The sequence below is a fragment of the Fundulus heteroclitus genome, chromosome 17, assembly GCF_011125445.2.
Source record: "Fundulus heteroclitus isolate FHET01 chromosome 17, MU-UCD_Fhet_4.1, whole genome shotgun sequence".
Lineage (NCBI taxonomy): Eukaryota > Metazoa > Chordata > Actinopteri > Cyprinodontiformes > Fundulidae > Fundulus > Fundulus heteroclitus.
The window spans coordinates 14,303,734-14,324,440 of NC_046377.1; the positions used below are offsets into that span (position 1 = coordinate 14,303,734).

The 20,707-nt window shown below is 39.7% G+C and overlaps 1 protein-coding gene across 1 annotated transcript; it reads right to left on the bottom strand.

Annotated features, from left to right (window-relative positions):
* Positions 1 to 83: 83 nt before the first annotated feature.
* On the bottom strand, positions 84 to 20,707 carry prmt8b (protein arginine methyltransferase 8b). Its single transcript, XM_012850283.3, has 10 exons — positions 20,247 to 20,707; positions 17,812 to 18,033; positions 16,323 to 16,478; positions 13,938 to 14,001; positions 12,671 to 12,813; positions 12,265 to 12,352; positions 7,421 to 7,536; positions 4,200 to 4,350; positions 2,603 to 2,724; positions 84 to 1,720 (listed from the first exon to the last, which is right to left on the bottom strand). Exons 1-10 carry the CDS (start codon positions 20,313 to 20,315, stop codon positions 1,637 to 1,639), a joined length of 1,215 nt encoding a protein of 404 aa, XP_012705737.1. The 5' UTR covers positions 20,316 to 20,707; the 3' UTR covers positions 84 to 1,636.

The window sequence follows — 20,707 nt, forward strand, 5'->3', positions numbered from 1 at the left end:
TGTGATAATGGGCCAGACCAGATGCAGTAGGTGTAATAATTTATCCATTATTATTAAACAACATTTAAAAGATTTTTTTTTTCTTTTGCACCAGGTCTGTCCCGATTTGTTCTTAAAATACTCACTTTCCAAATAATAATCAGAACTGAAACCAGTGAGGTGATCAGTAAACTTAGAGACAGTTTTACATGTAATGGTATTTTTTCATTGAAACATTTACACTTTTAAAACCACGCATGTATTTTCCAATCTCTGCACACAGTAAATAATTATTCCAATGCTTTTTGTCTCATATTTAACAAAAAAAAAAAGTTTGTGAATGACAATTTTTTTTTTTGTATGCCTTGACATTCAATAATGGGTTCCTGTCAGAAGCTTACATATGTTCATCTTTTGCATATCATTAATTTTGACCTTTTAATTATGTATTTAAATGGCTTGTTTAAACTTGACTGATAATATAAGAGGTTATTTTGAAACGGCAACACTTTGCACAAGTTGGAATTAAACACAGAATTTCTTTAATCCACACTGGGTCAAACTCATTTATACAGGTTCAATTATATATTCATGACCTGAATAGATGTATGACCAAACGTTGCAGAGAAACAACACACTTCTTGTAGACCTTCTGTACCATTCTGTCTGGATATTTGAAAATCCCTGTTATCAGAAGGAGTAGACCGCTTTTAAATTAGTTGTTTTCCTTGCTCAGACCCACCTTTTTAACGTAGTCCAGATATTTGTAGGGATTAAGGTCAGAGCCGTTCCAGAAACTTAATGTCAGCCTGCTGTATCCATTTCAAAACAAGTTATGTGTCCACATTTCAACTGTTTCTAATTTCATTTTGAATGAAGTTAAAGAATTTGCAGGTATTCCTCCTTCAGTTTTTTAACCCACTTCGTGCAATGCACCAATGAAACAATACAGCCCCTCAGTATGATTCTGCCACCACCATGCTTAACAATAGATATGCTGCTCTTTGGCTTGAAATTCTAACCTTGACTCCTGAATATTCTCTTTGTCGATGTCACATAATAGCTTGATATTTATTTTGTCTGACCACACTAAAAGGTGTCTTCCTCATCCATGTGATCAGTTTTGGAGCAGGGTCTTCTTTCTTGGTCTGCCACTTTGGGAATGGAGGCAGGCTAATGTTAAGCTTCTAAAAAAGATATTTTATCAAAAAACAAATTTAGCTTTTTATGTACATACTTGAGCCTGTGTAACTTCGGCCTAGTGTAGATGATATATCCAAATAAAACCTTTATTGCAAATATTTCTTGTTTTCCTAAATACCCTTTTATATTTTGCATTATATGGGCTTAGTGGAAAACTGTATGGTCCAAAAGCTTTGTTAAAGGTCTTAAATTAATGATACGCATACCCATAATGACTGCATGTAAACTCCTGACCGGCGCTGTCTGTGATGGGACTATATCTGAGGGAAGATTCTGTGCTCCTTCTGTTTGCATCACTTAGATGCAGACTTGATGGCATCCTGTAAGACGTACCCGTTTACTTCCCACCCTGATCAACTGGTAGGCTTCCTGGACCGCCTTCGGCCTCCACCACTCTGCAGTCGTGTCCGGGCGGGCGTGGGGCAGATCCTCACCAGTGCCTTATCGTTTGCTGCTAACGCATTTTATAGTCGTGAGAAATAGCCGCTTCACATAGTTGTCCTTTATAATCTAGTTCAAGGGTGAACTCCAGGTCCCGCTGAAAAAAGTAAAATCAAATCATTTAGAGGGAAATTGTTAAATTTTAGAAATATATAAAACAAGTTTCCACACATTGGTGCTTAATGACATCTATAGTCGTCCATTTTTTTTTTTCAATTAGCAAAATATATAATTATACAAACCATAACGTGAAACAAGAAATCAGCCTAGAATAGCACCTACAATAATTGTTCAAATATGTTGAATTGTTCTAGTGATGCTCAAGACAATCTTTTAAAATCCACCATAGCGATTAAGTAATGCAAATATAGTACTTTGCAAAACTATACATATCCTTTGAACTATTCCATATTTTATATTACCACCACAAACTTCTATGCATTTTGTCGATTTTATATGATAGACCAATACAAGCTATTGATTAATTGCAAGGGGAAACAAAAGTGATACATGGGTTTGCAAAAAAAAAAATTAAAATCTGAATAGGGTGCATTTATGTTCAGCCCCCTTTAATCTGATATCCATAAAGAAACCAGACAGGGTAAAGTTGTGGAAAAGTTTAAATCGGGGCTAGAGAAAATAAGAATCAGTGGCATGACTTCAATTGATGTTCATAGACACACTCCATCCAGTCTGACTGATCATAAGCAAAAAAAATAATAATCTGCAAAGCTGGTAGAGGCTTGCCACACTTCTAAATATTTATTTTGTAAAATTAACTGAAAAATGAAGCATCATTTAATTCCACTTCCACTTTAAACTGGATAAAAATCAGTTATATTCCCCAAGTTGCTTAGAATCCTAACATTATTTGTCTGTAGGTAAATACCTAATACAGTTGTAATGGAATATATACCTTGATTAGGTTTAGATATATAATCAGAACCTGAAGGGACCTGGTTTACTTTCTTGAGCTTACCACGTTCTTCTCATTGGGTCTAACGGTGATACTGCCAAAGATCTCTTCTCCTTTCTTGACAGTTAAGTAGTCCTCTAAATAAAACACAGTCTGCTTCCAGTGTGTGCTGGCAGCATCTGGCGCTGAGGAAGGAAGGAAAAAAATGTAACTTAGAAGCTGAATACAAGGATAAAACAAAAAAAAGAAAAAAGGGGGAGAAGAAGTCAAAGAGCTAAAGCATTAAAAGCAGGCAAGGCAGACAGGGAATATTCTCTTAAGAGGAGTAAGGACAAAAACAATTGCACACAAGTTCTGGTGAGCTCTAACCTGCCTTGGGCTTGTGTAAATGGATTTTTTTTTAAAATGCATACTGGCTGACATCCACTCACCCAGTGGGAGAAATATAAAGGCGGATCGGAGAGAACTCCTTCAGTGATGCTCTGCCTCAGCCCCAACAGACACAGCCAAACATAGAACCTCCTCTACACCGCATTATGTAAGCAGCTGATACATGAATGTATTAAAGTAGGCTTACATAACAGTTTACGTAGCACCGAGTGGTGATTCCACCGGCAAAAACACCAGGTCGGTTTGTAGAACTTCAGTGTAGTGTGGCCAGGAGCAGAGAGGGGGGAGTAATTAGTAGACAAACTGCTGCAAGGAGGTTGGGAATGGGAAAGTAACAGGTGCATGCTTCCTGTAGAAACCTGCTAAAGATGTCACCTGAGTGTAGGTGTAACCATTCTGCTGCGAACCAGAGCTTTTTAAAGTCAAAATGTACTTGGAAGATGAAGTAAAGGCCCCTTTTCTTAGTCTCTATATATATATATATATATATATATATATATATATATATATATATATATATATATATATATATATATAACCAAACCTCCAGCAATATATATTTTTTTCTTGCTGGAGATTTGGTCCTTTTTTTCTGTAATTATCGGAAATATTTGTTTATGACTGTAACTATAGCTGAGCAAAGCTGAACTGCATGAAGTAGTTAGCATAATTTAGCAAATGATGCCAAAAACAATTCTCTGTCGGTGCTCTTTGATACAAAATGCAATTGATAATGTGTAAAAAAGCCTTGATATGCTTTTTTGTTGCATAGAATAATGCCACATTGAACATTTACAAAGATTCATCCTTTGATCTAAGTACATTTATTCAGTGCAAAAGACATTATCATTATAATAATTATTCTGATACTTGAAATTGAATAAAATGTAAACTAATGGCTCGCGATGAACTGGCCACCTGTCCAGGGTGCACTCCCGCTTTTTGCCCTGTGATCACTGGAGATTGGTATCAGCAACAACGGATGGATGGAAGGATTAAATTAATGGTACAGTGATTGTTTTTCGCATAACTACTCATCCCACCATTGGCGCATGATCGACCAACACTGCATAATTCCCACATATCAGGAAATAAAACAAAAAGATTTCTTAAATACAACTAAATTCATGGATATGAAAGCAATTTTATATACATTTAACATAAAAAGACTTCCCATTGAGTTAAATTCTTATTTCCGACATTTACCTTAACCTGAGATGTTTTTACGTTGTTATTTTTAATATCAAAACTAGTTTGTTCCATGGCTCACCAGTAGAGAAGCCAGTCTTCTTGTGACATTTGGTGAACTCTATGTTGAAATAAGTGACCAGCGCATGGACGTAGTCATTGCGCTGGATCTGCAGACAGAAAGCTGAGGTGAAGGACAAGTCCTCTGGCTTCACAGTGTAGATGTCCACTTCCTGGAAAACATAGGAAAAAAAAACACATTTGTTGCAGTAAAGGCTGCCGCAAAGATGTCTGCTCGCTTCGTTTTCAGCTCACAGAGCAGTGGCACAAGGCGCATGCAGGCACAGACACACGCGCATAGCACTCGTCCCCGGTACTTGCTATCTCCCTCACACATGCGGCGCATGTATATGCCAGAGCTGCTTCAATATTCACCAAGACTTTTGTGCATGTGTGAATCGGCGTGTGTGTGTGTGTGTGTGAAAGCCCACAGGTTGAATCATGGCTGGATAATCAAGCATGTTCGCACTACACATGCTGTGTGGGCGTCCTCCCTTGAGTCCTCTTGGAAGGGAGGTTTTCTGAGTCTGCGTGTTGTATCGAGTACTGCCTTGTGGACACATTGCCTCAGAGACATCTTTGACTTTTAGCAACCTGCTGCACGTCTCAGTGGGTCCAGAATAGAGAAAGAGCAGCTACGTCTCTCCTTTGCGTCGGAGACGATGGTTTATTTGAAAACGCAGGGAGGGATTTTTTTCCTCCCTACCCAGAAACCTGGTCGTTGCGCCCAAGCAGCTCAGCATCAGCATGGCGGATTGTGATTTAACACCTTTGTCCTCTCCAATAATATCAGGACCATATCTTATGCAGCAAAATGGGGGAGGTGAGAAAAAAAAAGCCATGGGAGTGACTTTGTAATTGAAGGCTGTGTGGAATGACTGACAGTATAAATCAGGGTGGTGTGAGGTGGGGGAGATTTGTGGATGAGCTGTGGATTACATGTGCAGGGCCTCGCAGAAGTGTTTATATCCTTGAAACGTCTTTGCATTTCTGTCATGTTCATCCACAAACTTCAAAGGATGTTGCTGTCATTTTAAGTGACCAGTCGACTCCAAGTAGTGCATTATTGGCAAATGGAAGTGTTTTCCAAATTCATTGAAGAAAAAAAAATAATCTAGTGTTTGCATTTTTACTATTAATCACACCAACCACCTTTTGTTGACATCTTTTAGCATGTGTCTACCAGCTATGCGTTAGAAAGGCCAATTCTTTACACAACAACTTGCACCCAGTCAGACTGGATCGAAAGCAACTCTGAACAGCATCTTCAAGTGCCGTGTTTAGGGTTGGACCTTGACTGGTCCATTCTGACACAAGTGAATGCCTTGATCTGAGCCATCCCATGGTCGTATGCTTGTAACCGTCCTCTTAGAAGTGTCATGACCTTTGCAGTCCATCCATCTTCTGATCAACTCTGACCAGCAGCATAATGCTGCCGCCAGCGTGTTTCGCTGTGAGGATGACATGTCCAGGGTGACGTGCCGTTAGCTTTCTGCCAAACATACAGTAGTGTTTTGCACGTAGGACAAAGAGTTCAAAAATGGCTTTCATTTAGCCACTTATCTATAAAGGTCAGGTTTGTTCTGTGCACAATTAATAGCTGGTCTCTTTGTGGCTCCTCCAGAGTTACCATATGTGGCATGGCTGCTTTTGAAGTACTTCTTGGGTTAAAATTCCACCACAAACGTGTGTGTGATTGGGGTTATGGTCCTCATTCAAGCTGTATTAAAGCAAGTTAAATTGCTGCATGATATCTCCAGCGTGTTATTTGCATCACTGCATGCGGATCAATATCTATCTACCTTGCCTCTGTTGGCACAATGGCGCTGCTGCTGCTCCTGTGAATAGTTTCACATTGGATCACAATCATTTTGCAATCACATATGACGCCACACAGTTAAAAATGGTCACAGATTTGTCACAACCTCGTGTCATGGAACAGTGGCATAATATTGGTGGGTCAGCTTCCTTGCCTGACCTGCCAGTTTAGCTGAGCGGCCATGTCCAGGTAGGGTTTGATGGCGTTGCCATAAACTTTATATTGTCAGATGATGGACGGAAGAGAGCTTTCTGAGGCGTTCAAGGCTCGATATCATCTTTTATAACCTAATCCTGCTTTTAAACCTCTCCAAACCTTTATCCTTCAGCTGTCTGGTGTGATCCTCGGTGGGTGTGATGCTGTTTCTTCTGTAACAAAACTCTGAGTCCTTCACAGAGCAGCCATTATTATACTATTTCTAAATGACATGGGTCGACTAATGAGGTGACTTCTGAAGGTAAGTGCTGGCTCTTGATTTTATTGAGGGGTACCGGAATAAATGGGAAAACCATGTATATGGTCCGTCCACTTCACAATTATCCACCTTGAGTTGACCCGTAACATACTGTGCATCTTATTTAAATACAATGAAGCTTGTGGTTTTAAAGTTACTAAATATGGAAATAATTTTGCAAGGCACTGTAAGAAGGTACAGGAGGTGATTGTCAGATGAGTACTTATTAACAGCTTTCCAACCTGATGGATATATTACCCTATTTGAACACAAAATCAGCACTTCCATTAATTCGAGTGATTGAGATTCTGTTTCCTTTCTAGCAGTGACCCAACGGCCACTTTCTAGGGGGTGTTTCACCATCATGGGAGGAAACAACGTGAGATCTGTCCATTTGTTGAGATTGAGGCCTGATATTATTTAATTCACAGATTGGAAAGGGAGGTAAATAGACGGTGATGTCGGAGCAAGTGTGAACTGAGATAAGGGAAGCTAAGGAAACAAAAGCTTTGGATAATCCAAATTGAAAGAAAGATGGTACAAAGCAGATGAAAGGCAGGCAATAAGAGAGAAAGCAATGAGAGAAGGTATGGTGGACAAACAACAAAAAAAAGCCATCAATCTCTCTGAATGCTCTCATCCTCTCTTCATTGGGAGATGAAAGACAAGCCAGTTTTGTATCCTGGAGGAAGGAAACAGAGCTGCACTCTATTACAACTTGCCAGAGAGCTCCATTATGTACTAGAAAATAGCCTCAGCAGACGGCAAACGCTTAGAGATGCCGCAAGTGATAGCTGTCTGTGACTTTCCAGATTTTTTAAACGCATAAAAGACTCCACCTGGACGCGTGCCATGAAGATAGTCCTTGTTGTTGTTGTTTTTTTAACAAAGTGTGACACGATCAGACATGAAAGACAAAAAAATATGCCCACCCACTCCTTTCTTGGAAACGTTACATACACAGACCCACCTTTATGAGGCAGGCGTTAGTCACCACCTGCTTCGGATCCACCACGTCCACCAGAGGTTCTTTGATGGCAACATTGCGAATGCAGCTCATGTCGAACCCGTACACGTTTTCCCACCCTGTCGTGCACAAAAAAAACACACATTTCTCATACACATGGCCACGGCATGCAGCACATTCTTTATGTTTCGCCTGCTCAAAGCATGCTTCCGTTGCCCGGCTCTCCTGATTTCTGCACAAAACACGCAGCCTGGATCAGCAGTGTTGGGGGGGGGGAGGGGAAAGAAAGAAAAGAAACTTCTTTTAATAAGCTTCAGCCTCCTCCAGTATGTCTGGCAGCCTTGTTTTTTTTTTTTAGTATAATTTGGACTGAAAATATACCAAACAACCTTTCCCTCCTCCAGTCCCTCTGTCCCTCCGCTCCACCTTATTTTGTCAGGGGGCCAGCCGCTAAGCGCGCGGCGGCGGAGGAACGCAACACCGACGCACAGAAGCTAAAAATACTAATCTGTAGGTTTCAGATGGACTCGATTATTTTAGGACCGGCGCGAAAAGAAAGCAACTCGGGGGTTTATGTTTTTAGAAGCAATAAAGCGGACCACCTGTGCAGCGAAAGGAAAAATCAGCAGGAGACATCCAGCGTCGATGCTCGGCTGAGTGGCACTTTTGAAAATGAGTGCTTTGATCCTGACCACAGGTTTAAGCTGGGACCTCTGGCTGCGGCGGCTGTTTGAACACACGCGGCGGTGGAGGCTCTGCAGGAAACCCGAGGCGTAATCCGCCCAAAGAATTTTCCTCTTTCAGCATCAACTTGCAAGTGCAATCAATTTCTCTTGATTCATTTCGGCGGTTTAATTCAAAAAGCTGATTTATAGTATTAATAGAGAGTTGTATTGCTATGATGTGCAGCAAAGTGTGATGTAGTGTGAGTTAGGGCTTTAAGAGCCGCCACGCACAGATGGATCCAGGATCTAGGGTAGGACTGTTGCATTCCCTGTGTTAGGTTACTCTTGTACCTGCTGTGAACCAACAGGTACAGGACTGGACTTTTATTAGTGGTCCAAAGCACTTTTCAGATTAAAGTAAACTTAGCATTTCAATCGGAAACCAAGGCCCCAGCGTCTGTGGTTTGAGGCTAAGCGCGAAGCCTTCACAGTAAGGGACGATCTATTGGTACTGGTCAACTGAACTTTAAGAAGTCCCAATTACAGCTTAACGAGGATATGTTGGAGGACTTTATCATTGCTCCTGCTGACAAGCTTAATTCAGGTTCTGATATCGATCTCCAGCAGGACTTGGAGTGCCACCTGCTCACACTACTAAATGTACCAACACAGGTTGTATTTACGAAGGTATACCTGTGCTTAATTGTGGAAACTGCATAGAGAATCGATAAAGACTTGTCCCAGGGCCGACATTGCGGACGAGCTGAAGGCTAAAGCAACCTGGCTAATCTCAACGGCACAGCGTTGCCACATACCGTTTGCCTCAGTGCCACGCTGGATTGATGCAGTAATTCATGCAAAATGAAGCCTGACCAAGTAGTGTGTATAAATATCATACAGTATATGGACATTTTAAAAATTTAAAGTCCTTTTTTAATTTGTTTTATGTGATATTTCAATCTGAAAGAATTACACTGAAATATATAATTATGTGAAGAAGGAATCCGAGTCTCACATTTTGAAATGAATAATTAATATGGAGAACATTTTTGATTTTTATTGGTGCTAATAAGGCATTTATTCAGATGTTCACATTTCTCAATTGGAATTGACCAAATAAAGCGTATTGGTTGTGCTCTTTTTCTGTGTCCTTAACATCTCCTTACTCAGGACTGCAGGCCTTGTGGAGGCTAAAAACAGGACACTACTTATGGGACTTAAACCCCACATTTCTGGGTGAAAGTACTTTGTCATCTGGGTCATCTGTTCTGAATAGACACCTTTACAATGATTTGCTACATGTAAAGACAAGACCTAATTCCACCCACGCTTAAAAAAAAAATTATATATACTTTTCTAACTGGGCTTGACTTGTGTCAATGTGCCTCCTTGCTTGTTCTCTTCTGGGAGCAAAATTTGAAAAAGAACTTGAAATGCTTACGCTATTTCCCTCAGAAACTGAGATGAGAAAACAAAAGTGGTTAAATATTTTAAGATGTGAGGAATTGTAGGAATAAACAACTCATCATGAAGGTTTTGTGTCATAAATTCACCTGGTTTCCAGGTTAGAAAACAAATGATGGATGGATGGAAAGATAAAAAGGATTTCTGGTTGTTTTATTTTTCAACTGCAGCACAGAGACTTACAATTACAGCACAATCAGCACTTAACACTTAGTCTCTTAAACATCGTGTTGAATTGTAGAAGCATAATCTAACACTGAAAAGAATCTTTACCTTGAAGACATTCATTTAATAGGACGAAACATTTACCTGTTAAGGAGTAATTTTATACAACAATTGGCAGGCTGCACAATTATTGTTACCCCCAACATATCTCTTAAAACTAAATGTAGCTAAAGCTGTTGTTAAACTTCTGTTTTGCTCGTTTAAAGTTGATCGCGGTGTCTAAAAACCGTTTCCCTTCAGGTACAGTTCTGATGGGGCACAGAGGTCCATATTTTCTGTCCAAAAATAGTGTATTTTTTTACACTACAAAATTGGAAAGATGGGAGAACATGCGACTCAAGTAGAAACAAACCAAATAGAAATATACTGTAACACAAGGTTTTCAGGAAACAATTCTGGAAAATAATCAACTCAGAACAGAACAAGAGAGACTGCAGCTGTTTGATAAATTTCACTTTGCGTTTAGGAAAAAAATAAACAAATAAATAATTCCTCTGAAACTGCCCTGGTCGCTCCTAATGCTGATGCTTGTTCTCTAGTACTCCTCGATCTTAACGCTACCTTCAATACAGCTTTTCCTCCTTACAAATAAGTCACCTGAGTGGGTGGTCTTATCAAGTGGGGTCATAGACTGTTTTACATGCTAACTTAATTGGAATATTTCCTTTATTTCTGATTTCTGGCTGGTGGTGTTTCACAGCGGTGGAGATGGGACCAGTTCTGTTTATCCTCTATATGTTACCTTTTGGTTAGATTGTATCCAGTTTCAATATTTCATACTACTTCTGTGCAGCTGATTTAAAGCTACATTATGCATTTAAGCAAAGTTAGGGGTCCAAACTAGTTAGGCTCCTCAAATGTGTTGAGCCAATAAAAAAAAGTGGAAGGTGTAAAGTTTCCTCCAACTAAACTTTCTCTGCTGAGTTTAAGTTGTTAATATTTGCTCATCAGTAAACCGAGAGCTGTAGGTTCTGTTGCAGGTATGGACATGTCATCTGTGTCCACCCTAACTGCTGCTCACTCTGATCAAGTTATCAAACCGGCTGTACATCCCTCGCCTAAAGACCCACGAGGACAGAGTCCGTAAATCAACAAAAGAATTATCAACAGATATGCAATGAATTAATACACAAGTGCAAAATAAAAGTGGAAAGGGATGATTTGGCAACACATAGGTACAACAGATACAAAATAGAGGTAAGAACGGACAAAAAGAATGACTTAACCCCAAGCCCAACTTGTTATTTTTATTGCTCTTTAGTCTGCTCTGTTATTATTAAAGCACTTCACAAAATAAAATCCCCTCCTGTTCCTTTCTTCGCATTATCTATCATTTATTTATTTATTTTTTTTGCTTTTGTGGCATACTTTCACGATCGTCTCACAATAGTTTGCTGCAATCTGTCCCGTTCCTGTTGACATAAGTTGTGTAACTGAGTCAGGTTAGTAGGCCGCCTCCCTCCCACACACCTTTGCAGCTCTGCCAAACTTTCCAAGGGACTCAGACCAGGGTCTTTTGAGGGTCACTCCAAAATATTGACTTTGTTGTCCTTGAGCCACTTTGTAACTCGTGTGGCACTAAACGTGGTGTCATTTTCTGTTCAGGCGAGCTTTAACTTCCAGGCTGATATCTTGAGATGTTCTTCCCACATAACGCCACCTATTTAGTGACATGATGCTGCCACTGCGCTGCTTCATAGTTGTAACTGTTTGCAGACTTCTCAGTTTAGCCGCCTTTTTTTTTTTACTCCAAAGTTACATGGTCATTTTACACAAACACTTAAGCTTTGTTTCCATGAGACGTTACAACGTGTCTCTAAAAATAAAAAGTTCTGACCCGGAGGAATTCGTAAACTAATTTTGGAGTAATGGATTCCTGCCTTTAAAGCTACAGTATTTAGGACTTGCTTCACTGTGGACAATGACACTCTCTTTGCAGCTTTGTCCAGCCCCCACACAAGGTTTTGGCTTTTGCTCCTGGGCTGATGTGCACTTTTCACACCAAAATACTTATGTTGATGGCACACAGAACACGTTTCTCTCCTGAACACTATTACTGCTCGACATTTTCACGGTGTTTATATTTGTGTAGGATTTTTTTTTTTTATGTTTGAACAGATATAGGTGGCAACATCTGGAAATTTTGCCCTAAGATGAACCAGACTTTGGGAGGTCCACCGTTGTTTTCCCGATATATTGTGTGACTTAGTTTGATTTTCTAATGATGTCACAACAGACGCAGAGATCCTTGAGGCGGTGCCTTAATACACATCCTGTTTTGGTAATTCTAACTGCCCTTAAACAAGAGTTTAGCTAATAATGGTAACAAAAATTAGACTTAAAATTACCTCCAACTGGCCAGTGCTCTATGGAGCCTAAGTTCTAACATATTTTTATAGTGACTTCACCTGCATCATAGTCATTGCATAAAGCTTTGGTGAGAATTAAACATAGAGTAAATAGAAGCCAAATAAATCGTGAATAATTACTTACAATGAATCTTGAAGTCCTTATACTGCCTGTCTTCAATGGCTACCACATAGAGAGCTGCTCTGTCTGGGAACATCAGGCCTCCCGGTTTCTGCACACAACACAGGCTTCAGGTATCCAGAGCATAAACACAAAGGCCATCCATCATTTACATTGTTCGCAACACCATGGCATGTAATCTAGGATCACATGTGCTGGCTTTAGAGGCCTCCAGGTGTTACTGAGGCCAGCGGCAAAAATCATTCATGCGTTACCTCAGCATCTGGGTACGCACGCCACACAGTAAGCCCTCTACTTCATCACTGTCTAGTCTCTCTATGTGACACTGGCCTGATTTGTCCATTCAGGGAAGCGGACACGGACATGCATTAAAGCCCCGCGTCAAGCGGCGCCATCACTGTGGTCATACCAGCCACTTGTCCCTGGCGAAAATGACAGTATTCAGCATGGACTCATAGAAGAGACAGTAACCCATCCACTCAGAGACGATGATGTCCACCTTCTCCACGGGCAGCTCCACCTCCTCCACCTTGCCTTTGAAGATGGTAATGACTGTAGCGTGAACAGAAACAAGGCAGCAGGAGACAAATTACTTCTAAAATTCCTCATTCCAGATTCATGCTGGGTTTGTAGCTTGGGCTATAATAGTTCATTGTATTAAACCTTTTTTCACAAACAATGTTTCGTGTCTTGCCACTCAGATGCCATTGATTTGATGTTTTCTTTTTTAGAATGTTTTTAATGCAATAAAAATAGCTAATGAATCTAACCATAAAAATAGTTAAAATAAATAAATAAATCTGACTTTGTATTATATTCTTAGGTATTAGGTGTCATTATTGATATACAGAGCTGTAAATAAAAGTTTTCCACTCACAGATTTAACTTTTTTTTGCAACACTTAATATCAGACAAAGTCAAAATGCAGTTTTCAAGCAATGGTTTAATATATGAACTTTATATAAGCGTAACTACGTATCCAAACAACACAGCTGTGTGTAAAAATATAATTGCTCCCCTTCCCATTAAGTCACGAATTGACCAATGAATCACCTTCAACAAGCTGTTCATGCTCAAAAACCCTCAACTGAAACGATTATGTATACAAAACGTGTGTCAAAATTGTTCTAACGATGTAAAAGACCCGTTGCCAGTAATCAGAAACCCTTGAGAGTGGCACAACCCGTTTTAAATTCCAGAAAATACTTATTTAAAACACTTAATTTCTTTTTTTGATACATACTGTCGATAGTATGAGGTGTTCAAGCTCCTTCGTTATAGTTATTTTTTTATAGCTTTATATCCTAATATCATAGGCTAAACAGTTGACGTGTGAATATAAAACAGTAACGACAGAATGTTGCATAATATGCAGGTTGTGAAGCTAGAATTTCTGTTGCCAATCCACCATCTGTCTAGCTCAGGGTGGGATAACAATGGGAATAAACCCCTCTGAGGGAGCTCTGATTGATGCCAAAGACCACGATTATTTGACAACGGAGACGAGCTGCCAGTTAACCATCACGAACGGTGACTAATACTGTCAAGCGTGACCGTAATGATGGGAATATGCGAGATTTTCCACGCTCCATCTAACCCCAATGTCATTGCGCAGCCCTGCATTCAAACAGATGGACAGCTAAGTGCTGGAAAATGGAAAATCACCTTTGACTCACCGTTGTGTAGGTGATTGGACTTGATAATCTTCTCTGAATATTCAGATATGCTTGAGCATTCGATCTGCGGGAACAAGTGTGAGATCACACACGGGGTATAAAATAACAGTCTGTTCTTGGAGCTGTCAAATGTTTCTTGAAGTGTTTACACAATGCGTGGGTATATATTTTAATGAGACATGCACAAGTGGGAGAGGTACGGCTCTGCGGAACCTGCGCCGCCTTGCGAATGAATTCACACCCCTTCAGCTTTGTCACGTTTTGTAACATTACAACAACCAACTTCAGTTTAATTTATTAGAATTTTAGGTGAAATCCGACTTGTTGAATAAAAAAGGAGATATGATATCCTCCATCCACCCATCCCTTGTCTATACCAGCTTATCCGTGCAGGGTCACGGAGATGGGGTACACACTGGGCAGATCCCCAGTCCATCACAGGGCGCAAATTGATAGGTAAGACATTTCGGACATACAGATCTGAAAAGTGTGGCCTGCATTTGTTTTAGATCGCCTTTTGCCGAATTTACAGTTGCAACTTTCTTCGCATATGTCTTTACGGGCTTTACAGCTTTTTCTTCCGCTGTTGCACCGTCCATCTTCCAATCAACCATCCGAAGCGGCCCACGGTGTTGTGTTGAGGGTTGGGCGCTGTGTCTCACAGTACATCCATATGGACATCAGATCCCTTGTGAAGGAAACTAGTTGCTTTGGAGGAAATTTAGCGGTGCCCATTTAAAGTTTTTCTGTATACGAAGAAAGACTGCACTTTTCAGTTTTTTTGTGAAAACATTTTATATATGATGTGAACAGTTATGATTATGTACCATGTTGTGTTTGTCTGTCATGTAAAATCGTAATAAAATACACTGAAGCTTGTGATTGTAATACAAAAAAAACAAAAAAACATGAAAATGTTTGAGGTGTATGAATACCTTAGCAAGGCCCTGTAGATACAGTTAAAATTAGCAATGTTGCAAAGAACCATTAATCCTACTGGTTGTATAAATGGTTCTTGCTTCACTGTTGGAGATTATCCATCAGGGAGGATGATTTCTTCATGCTAGAGCGGTACAGCGATGCTTGCATGTACCGCTTGGGGTAATATGTAAAGGCTGAATTTAATCAAACCCTGCTAATCCATCTAAAAACCAATATTCCTTCTGCTACAAGACTTTACATTCATTAAATATAATAAAGTTTATAAATCAAACTTGTAGCCTTTCTCTGACAAAAGGTAAGCCTCTCCCTCCTTTGCATGAGACTGCAGCAGCTGAAGTCCCATCACAATAAAAATCTGTGAAAATTTAGTCAGTGCTTCATACCGTGAGAGAATTCCCTCAAGAAACTGTTGAAATCAGTTCATAGCGACACAAGCTCTTATGTTCAAGCGTTTCAGTGTTTTGTTTATTTCCGCTTGTACAGTATGTTCCCTGAAAAAGTTTAGGCTTTTTTTCTGACACATACATCTACAGTGCCTCACAAAAAAATAATGTCACCCCTGCCCATTTTGCCACATTACAACCTTCAACTTCTTTGTCTCTTCCTTGGATTTCACATGACCGACACAAACTTGGGCATAATTGTGAAGAAAAAGAGAATGTAATACTTTTTTTAGAGAAAAAGATGGGCATGTAGGGCATACTGCATGTATGTATCCCCTGTTTCAGCTCAATCAATGTCCTTCAGAGGTCACCTAATGAGAGGTCAGTTAGAAAAATCTGTGAAGTAACAGCATAATGAAATTCAAGGTTATCAGGGACAAAGTTGTGGAAACAGTAGAAAACAGGGGTAGGTTGTAAAACCAACTTTTGAAAACCTCACAGATCGCTGATTGGAGTTGGGAACAAATTAAAGGCCTCATCCTCTGATGTCTCCAAAATGTAAGACACCTTTCAGATTTAGAAGATAATTTAGCCATCTCCCTCCCCTTAACAATTAGCCTCTATATGGTGTTGGCCCGTCGCATAAAATCCAAATAAAATATCTAGAAGCTTTGTTTGTGAAGTGTTAAAAAAAATTCAAGCAGTACAACATATATTTGCAAGGCACTGTATGTGAGTATTGGGCTTCGGTTGCCAACATTCAATGTACAGCAGTTGTATGTTTTTATAGAAAATGTCAGGGACTATTTCAATCTAGACGAAATGTTTCGTTTATTTAACTGGATTGGAACAGACACAATCAGATTATTACAGTATATGCTGTTTTATATACAGCATTGTTCATGAAATAAAGTGGATAACCTCTTTTTGAATCATGGCACAACAGTTTTTTTTTGTGGCGTTCTACCTCATTTGGATTCACAAAAAGAAAAAATAGAAATCGGTGAGTACCGGATTGTAGCATCTGTTTGTGGACTGTAGGTGCATCTATTCGCCTCACCCCGTACACGTGTTTGGCACCGGCATTGGCAGCAAACATAGAGAGGATTCCTGTGCCGCTGCCAACATCCAGGACGATTTTATCCTTGAACACATGCTTGTTGTGGTACATGGCGTTGCGGTAGGTCAGCGTCCGCACCTCGTCTTTCAGCATCTCCTGCGTTGTGGATGATAATAATATCCGTGACCCAAACGAGCTATTTGATACCGAATTAATGATCCGACTAGCTTAATTCGTAAAATTACAGACTCAAATTTGCATTTGCTTTTCTTTTTTTTTTCTTTTTTCGGTGTGTTGAGGTAGAAAAGGCAGAATCCAGGCCAGAACATTGGTGACAGTCACAGCTTCTTGAAATAGACAGGAGTACAACACAAAGCCTTTGGGGACTGCCTGATATCCATCTCCCTGAACTCATTCACAGATCCCACTTTCTTCCCAGTCTTGCTTTGAACTCTTTAATCAGAACACACTCTTTGTCTGCAAGCAGACAAAAAGCTGACCCACATGCTAAATAGGGACACTCTTTTAAAAAAGGGGGTCTATATGTCCTCAAACTTTTTCACCATATTGCCCACACACATCAAGGTCATTAGTTAGGCTACTTCCACTATAGCTCACTGTAGATTATTGTAAGAGACAGGAGGAGATAGTTTTCACTTATGGAGTGCTGATAATGGACTATTATGCAGCCTCTGGGGGTCTTCCGTGCTAGCTGCTAATGAAAAAGTTCTGCCTTTTGTGACCCGAGTCATGCTCCATCAAAACAGATATTTCAGCAGCTCTCCATTTCCTTCTAAGTGTTACTGCTAATGCATAGATAATGGTAGTTTGTAGCCTTACAGGTGCCTTGTAGATTTCTATTGGTTTTAGTATACTGGTTTTACGCTACAGCATCATGTAATGTATTTTTTTACGGGTGCTTCAGAAGGAAGGAATAAAAGCAGTCATTGAGGTCTAAATTTCCATTGTGATTTGGTAACTGCCACATCCAGGTTTTAAACATCATAAAATGTCATTATGCCCTTTTCTACATACACAATAGAACAGTTGTTTTTCTACACACAGAATAGCTACTATACACACAGTGCCTTGCAAGAGCATTCATTGCATCCCGAACGGCATTATGGTGCCACCACCTTGTTTCCAAGTGGGGATGATTCTTCCACGGTAGGGTGTTAGCTTTGCCCTTATTTTCAGTGTTTTATTTGCAAAGAATTTTCAAAATATGTATTCATTTGCCTCTGCTTTACAACTATTTGCAACCTTGCGTTGGTCCCAATTAAACATACTGCAGTTGGGTTCTTGGTTTGTAAAGTGGCAAAGACTACAATGATCCGGAGGTATGAATACTTTTTGCAAGGCACTGTAAAGAGGAAGAATTAAAGTCTGTCTTCTCATGACAGTTTGGCAGAGTTTAACAGGAAGCATCTGGTGTCATTCTTCTACTCAAATCACACCGAGCATCCGGCTGTCAGCCTGGTCTGCCTACCTCGTGGATGCCAAAGTGAGCATAAGAGTCAAAGTAGTAGTCCCTTGATGTCATTTCCTCTGGGCTTATGAACTTGGCAATCTTGCCTCGTCCAGGACAGGTGGCGAGCGCTGCTACGTGAGGCGTGTGAGGAATGCAGGGCACATGATGGGTAGGCACTGGTTTCGGCAAAGAGGATGGCTGGGCAGACTGGGAAAGAGGGGACTTGACAGGCTGTTGCCGCTGTGAAAAAGGAAATAGAACAAAATGAACATGATTGCATTTCTGTTGCAATCTAGATATTAGATAGATCAGGTGGGACAGCTGCGAGAGTATGTGGGAGACTGAGAACTGTCCTGTAACTATATATATGTACACACACACACACACACATATACATATATATATATATATATATATATATATATATATATATATATGTATGTATGTATGTATGTATGTATGTATGTATGTATGTATATATATATATATATATATATATATATATATATATATATATATATATATATATATATATATATTAAATGAAGGTTGCAAAGGAAACTCTTAGCACTGTGAACTCATGTTATTTCACACATTGTGGTGACTTACTGTGGACAGCTATTTAAAAGCTGTTTTCTTGCATCTGTGTGGGTACATAACTGTGTGGATAATTTAAAGATGCCCCATTCAGGCCTCAGCGAATACTGATTTATGGATGTCTTAATCATCTGATCTGCTGATTTTAGTGCACATTAACAACTGTGCTGCAGGTTGTTGATCAGATGTATTAGTTTTAAATCCAACAAAAAGTATTAACGTATCAGATTATTGCTGGTTCATTTCAAGCGTTATATGCAGCTTTTTTTTTTTTTTTTTTAAAGAAAAGAAAAATAGATAACACAAGTTAGCTGCTATGGTCTAATGCATTTGGTAACATTTTATAGTACAGAATTTATATGGGGAGGCAATTTCAATAATACCTTAAGGTGTAACTTAAGGTGGACATTATGCATGATCGGCTATGTTTAACTGATATTTTCATCAGATTATACTATTATTAATGGTAATTAACAAAAAGAGAATTAAAATGTAACCAATGGTCCACGATTTATTTAGAATTATTTTATGTAAATCTATGATCTATTACTTGATTGGAAATCGTGCATCACTGTCAGTCAATGCCAATACTGGGGATACTTTTATGTTTTTGAATACTTGCAGCAACTTTTTCTTCAGTTAAAAAAGCAACACATTTTGTTACTAGATTGTAACTTAGAACTTTCCATATGCAAAATTATGTTTGTTGCCATTTAATTTATTTATGGGGTGCAGTTTTCCTTTTCTTTGCATTTTGCAAGCCTTCAGTATGAGAATTCATGCAGCATTATGCTAAGATAAAATTAGCAAAATGCAAGAGAGATGCATATTAAAGTCTCTTAGTAACATTTAACATTTGTATATTCTAGATGTACTGGAACTGGCACGGATTGCTGGAATAGGTGGAGATCCTAAGGTGGCTGAGGATTTTCTACCTGACACCAGTCCCATAAAGACAAATGACACTAAAATATAAATATTCCTTAGTTGTACTTGCAGATTTTAGTAATTGCATTTTCCTATCATTGAGTATATTGAGTTGTATTTGCATTTAGTGCCATGTACAATGATTTTCTTTTTTTTTTAATGGAAGCCTTTGGTGTTGAAATGTGTCTGGTTGAGATGCACAGGGGACCTAAAAATTGTAAAGGAAAGAGCTGAGGCAAGGATGGGTGAAACCAAGCACTCGCTTGGAATCCAGAGACAAGATTTTCTTTTTTATTGCACGGAACAAGGTTAAAACATGGAAGAATATGTAGCCACATGAATTTTACAGCAATATGGTTCCTATTACACAGATCTCACGCAGTATATACTTTTAGTTAGTCACACATATATTAAATCTACACGGTGTACACCTTTAAAATGACTTGAAGACGCATTGTATTATTAATATATTAGTTTTTTTATATTTTTGTTTTGTTTGTTTCGCAGTAACTCACATATGAAATGGCCAGATAAGGCAGCGGCTGCGATCTAATCCTGCACCTTGCTAGGTAAGCCGGGTGAAAGACGCCGGCTCCGTTCCAGCACCAAGGACAGCGGTCACAATCACCTTCACGACCTTTACGCGTCCGAATCGCCCCCTAAACGCAAATGTCCTGCACTCTATTTGTCTTGCACCGCTATCGCACGAGTCTGCTGGCATACTTGCAGACTCAGCCAACATCTGCAGGACACTGAGGAAGCTCCCCCCTTGACGCACCGATCACTACATCTTGCATTCCTATTTCCCCTGCTTTAAAAATGCCGGAACTAAACATGCATATCATTCCGCACTCAAACGTGTTCTCGACATGAACAAAATTGAGCAATCCGAGAGAAACCGGGTACAGGACACCCCAAGGTCCCCCTACCTCCGAGCTGTCCGCCTCCGCCATCTTCCGCCGTAGCAGCAAACACCGCGACGAATGCCTCAGTCCCATGAGAGCCGGCGAGATTTAGGTTAAAACTCTTTTTAAGTGCCTTGAGTCGCGGCAAAGACGTGTCAAAAGGCAGAAAAAGCCCCGAAACATATACAGGGAAGGCATTTAAAGACGAATAAAGTCATGACAGCAATCTTATAGGGTTAATCCCATCCTCGTCTACAAAACTTATGAAGTTATGCGATGAATTTGCGCAGGGTGAAATGTTCTTTTATCCATAGTGTGAACGTGAAAGCAGGTTGTTTTAGAGGGAGGACTCAGTGTGGGAGGACTCGGTGTCTATTGGCTGGAGACAGTTGCGACTGGAAGGTTGTAGTTTTGATGCGAGCGGGAGAATCATCATCATCATCATCATCATCATCATCATCATCATCATCATCATCATCATCATC

Excerpts from the sequence above, each read along its gene's own strand:
- prmt8b (XM_012850283.3), bottom strand. The coding sequence starts at position 20,315 with ATGGGACTGAGGCATTCGTCGCGGTGTTTGCTGCTACGGCGGAAGATG. Across the intron at positions 7,537-12,264 it reads TAAGGACTTCAAGATTCATT|GGTGGGAAAACGTGTACGGG; the intron begins GTAAGTAATTAT and ends TGTGCACGACAG. Across the intron at positions 2,725-4,199 it reads GAAGACTGGCTTCTCTACTG|CGCCAGATGCTGCCAGCACA; the intron begins GTGAGCCATGGA and ends TTCCTTCCTCAG.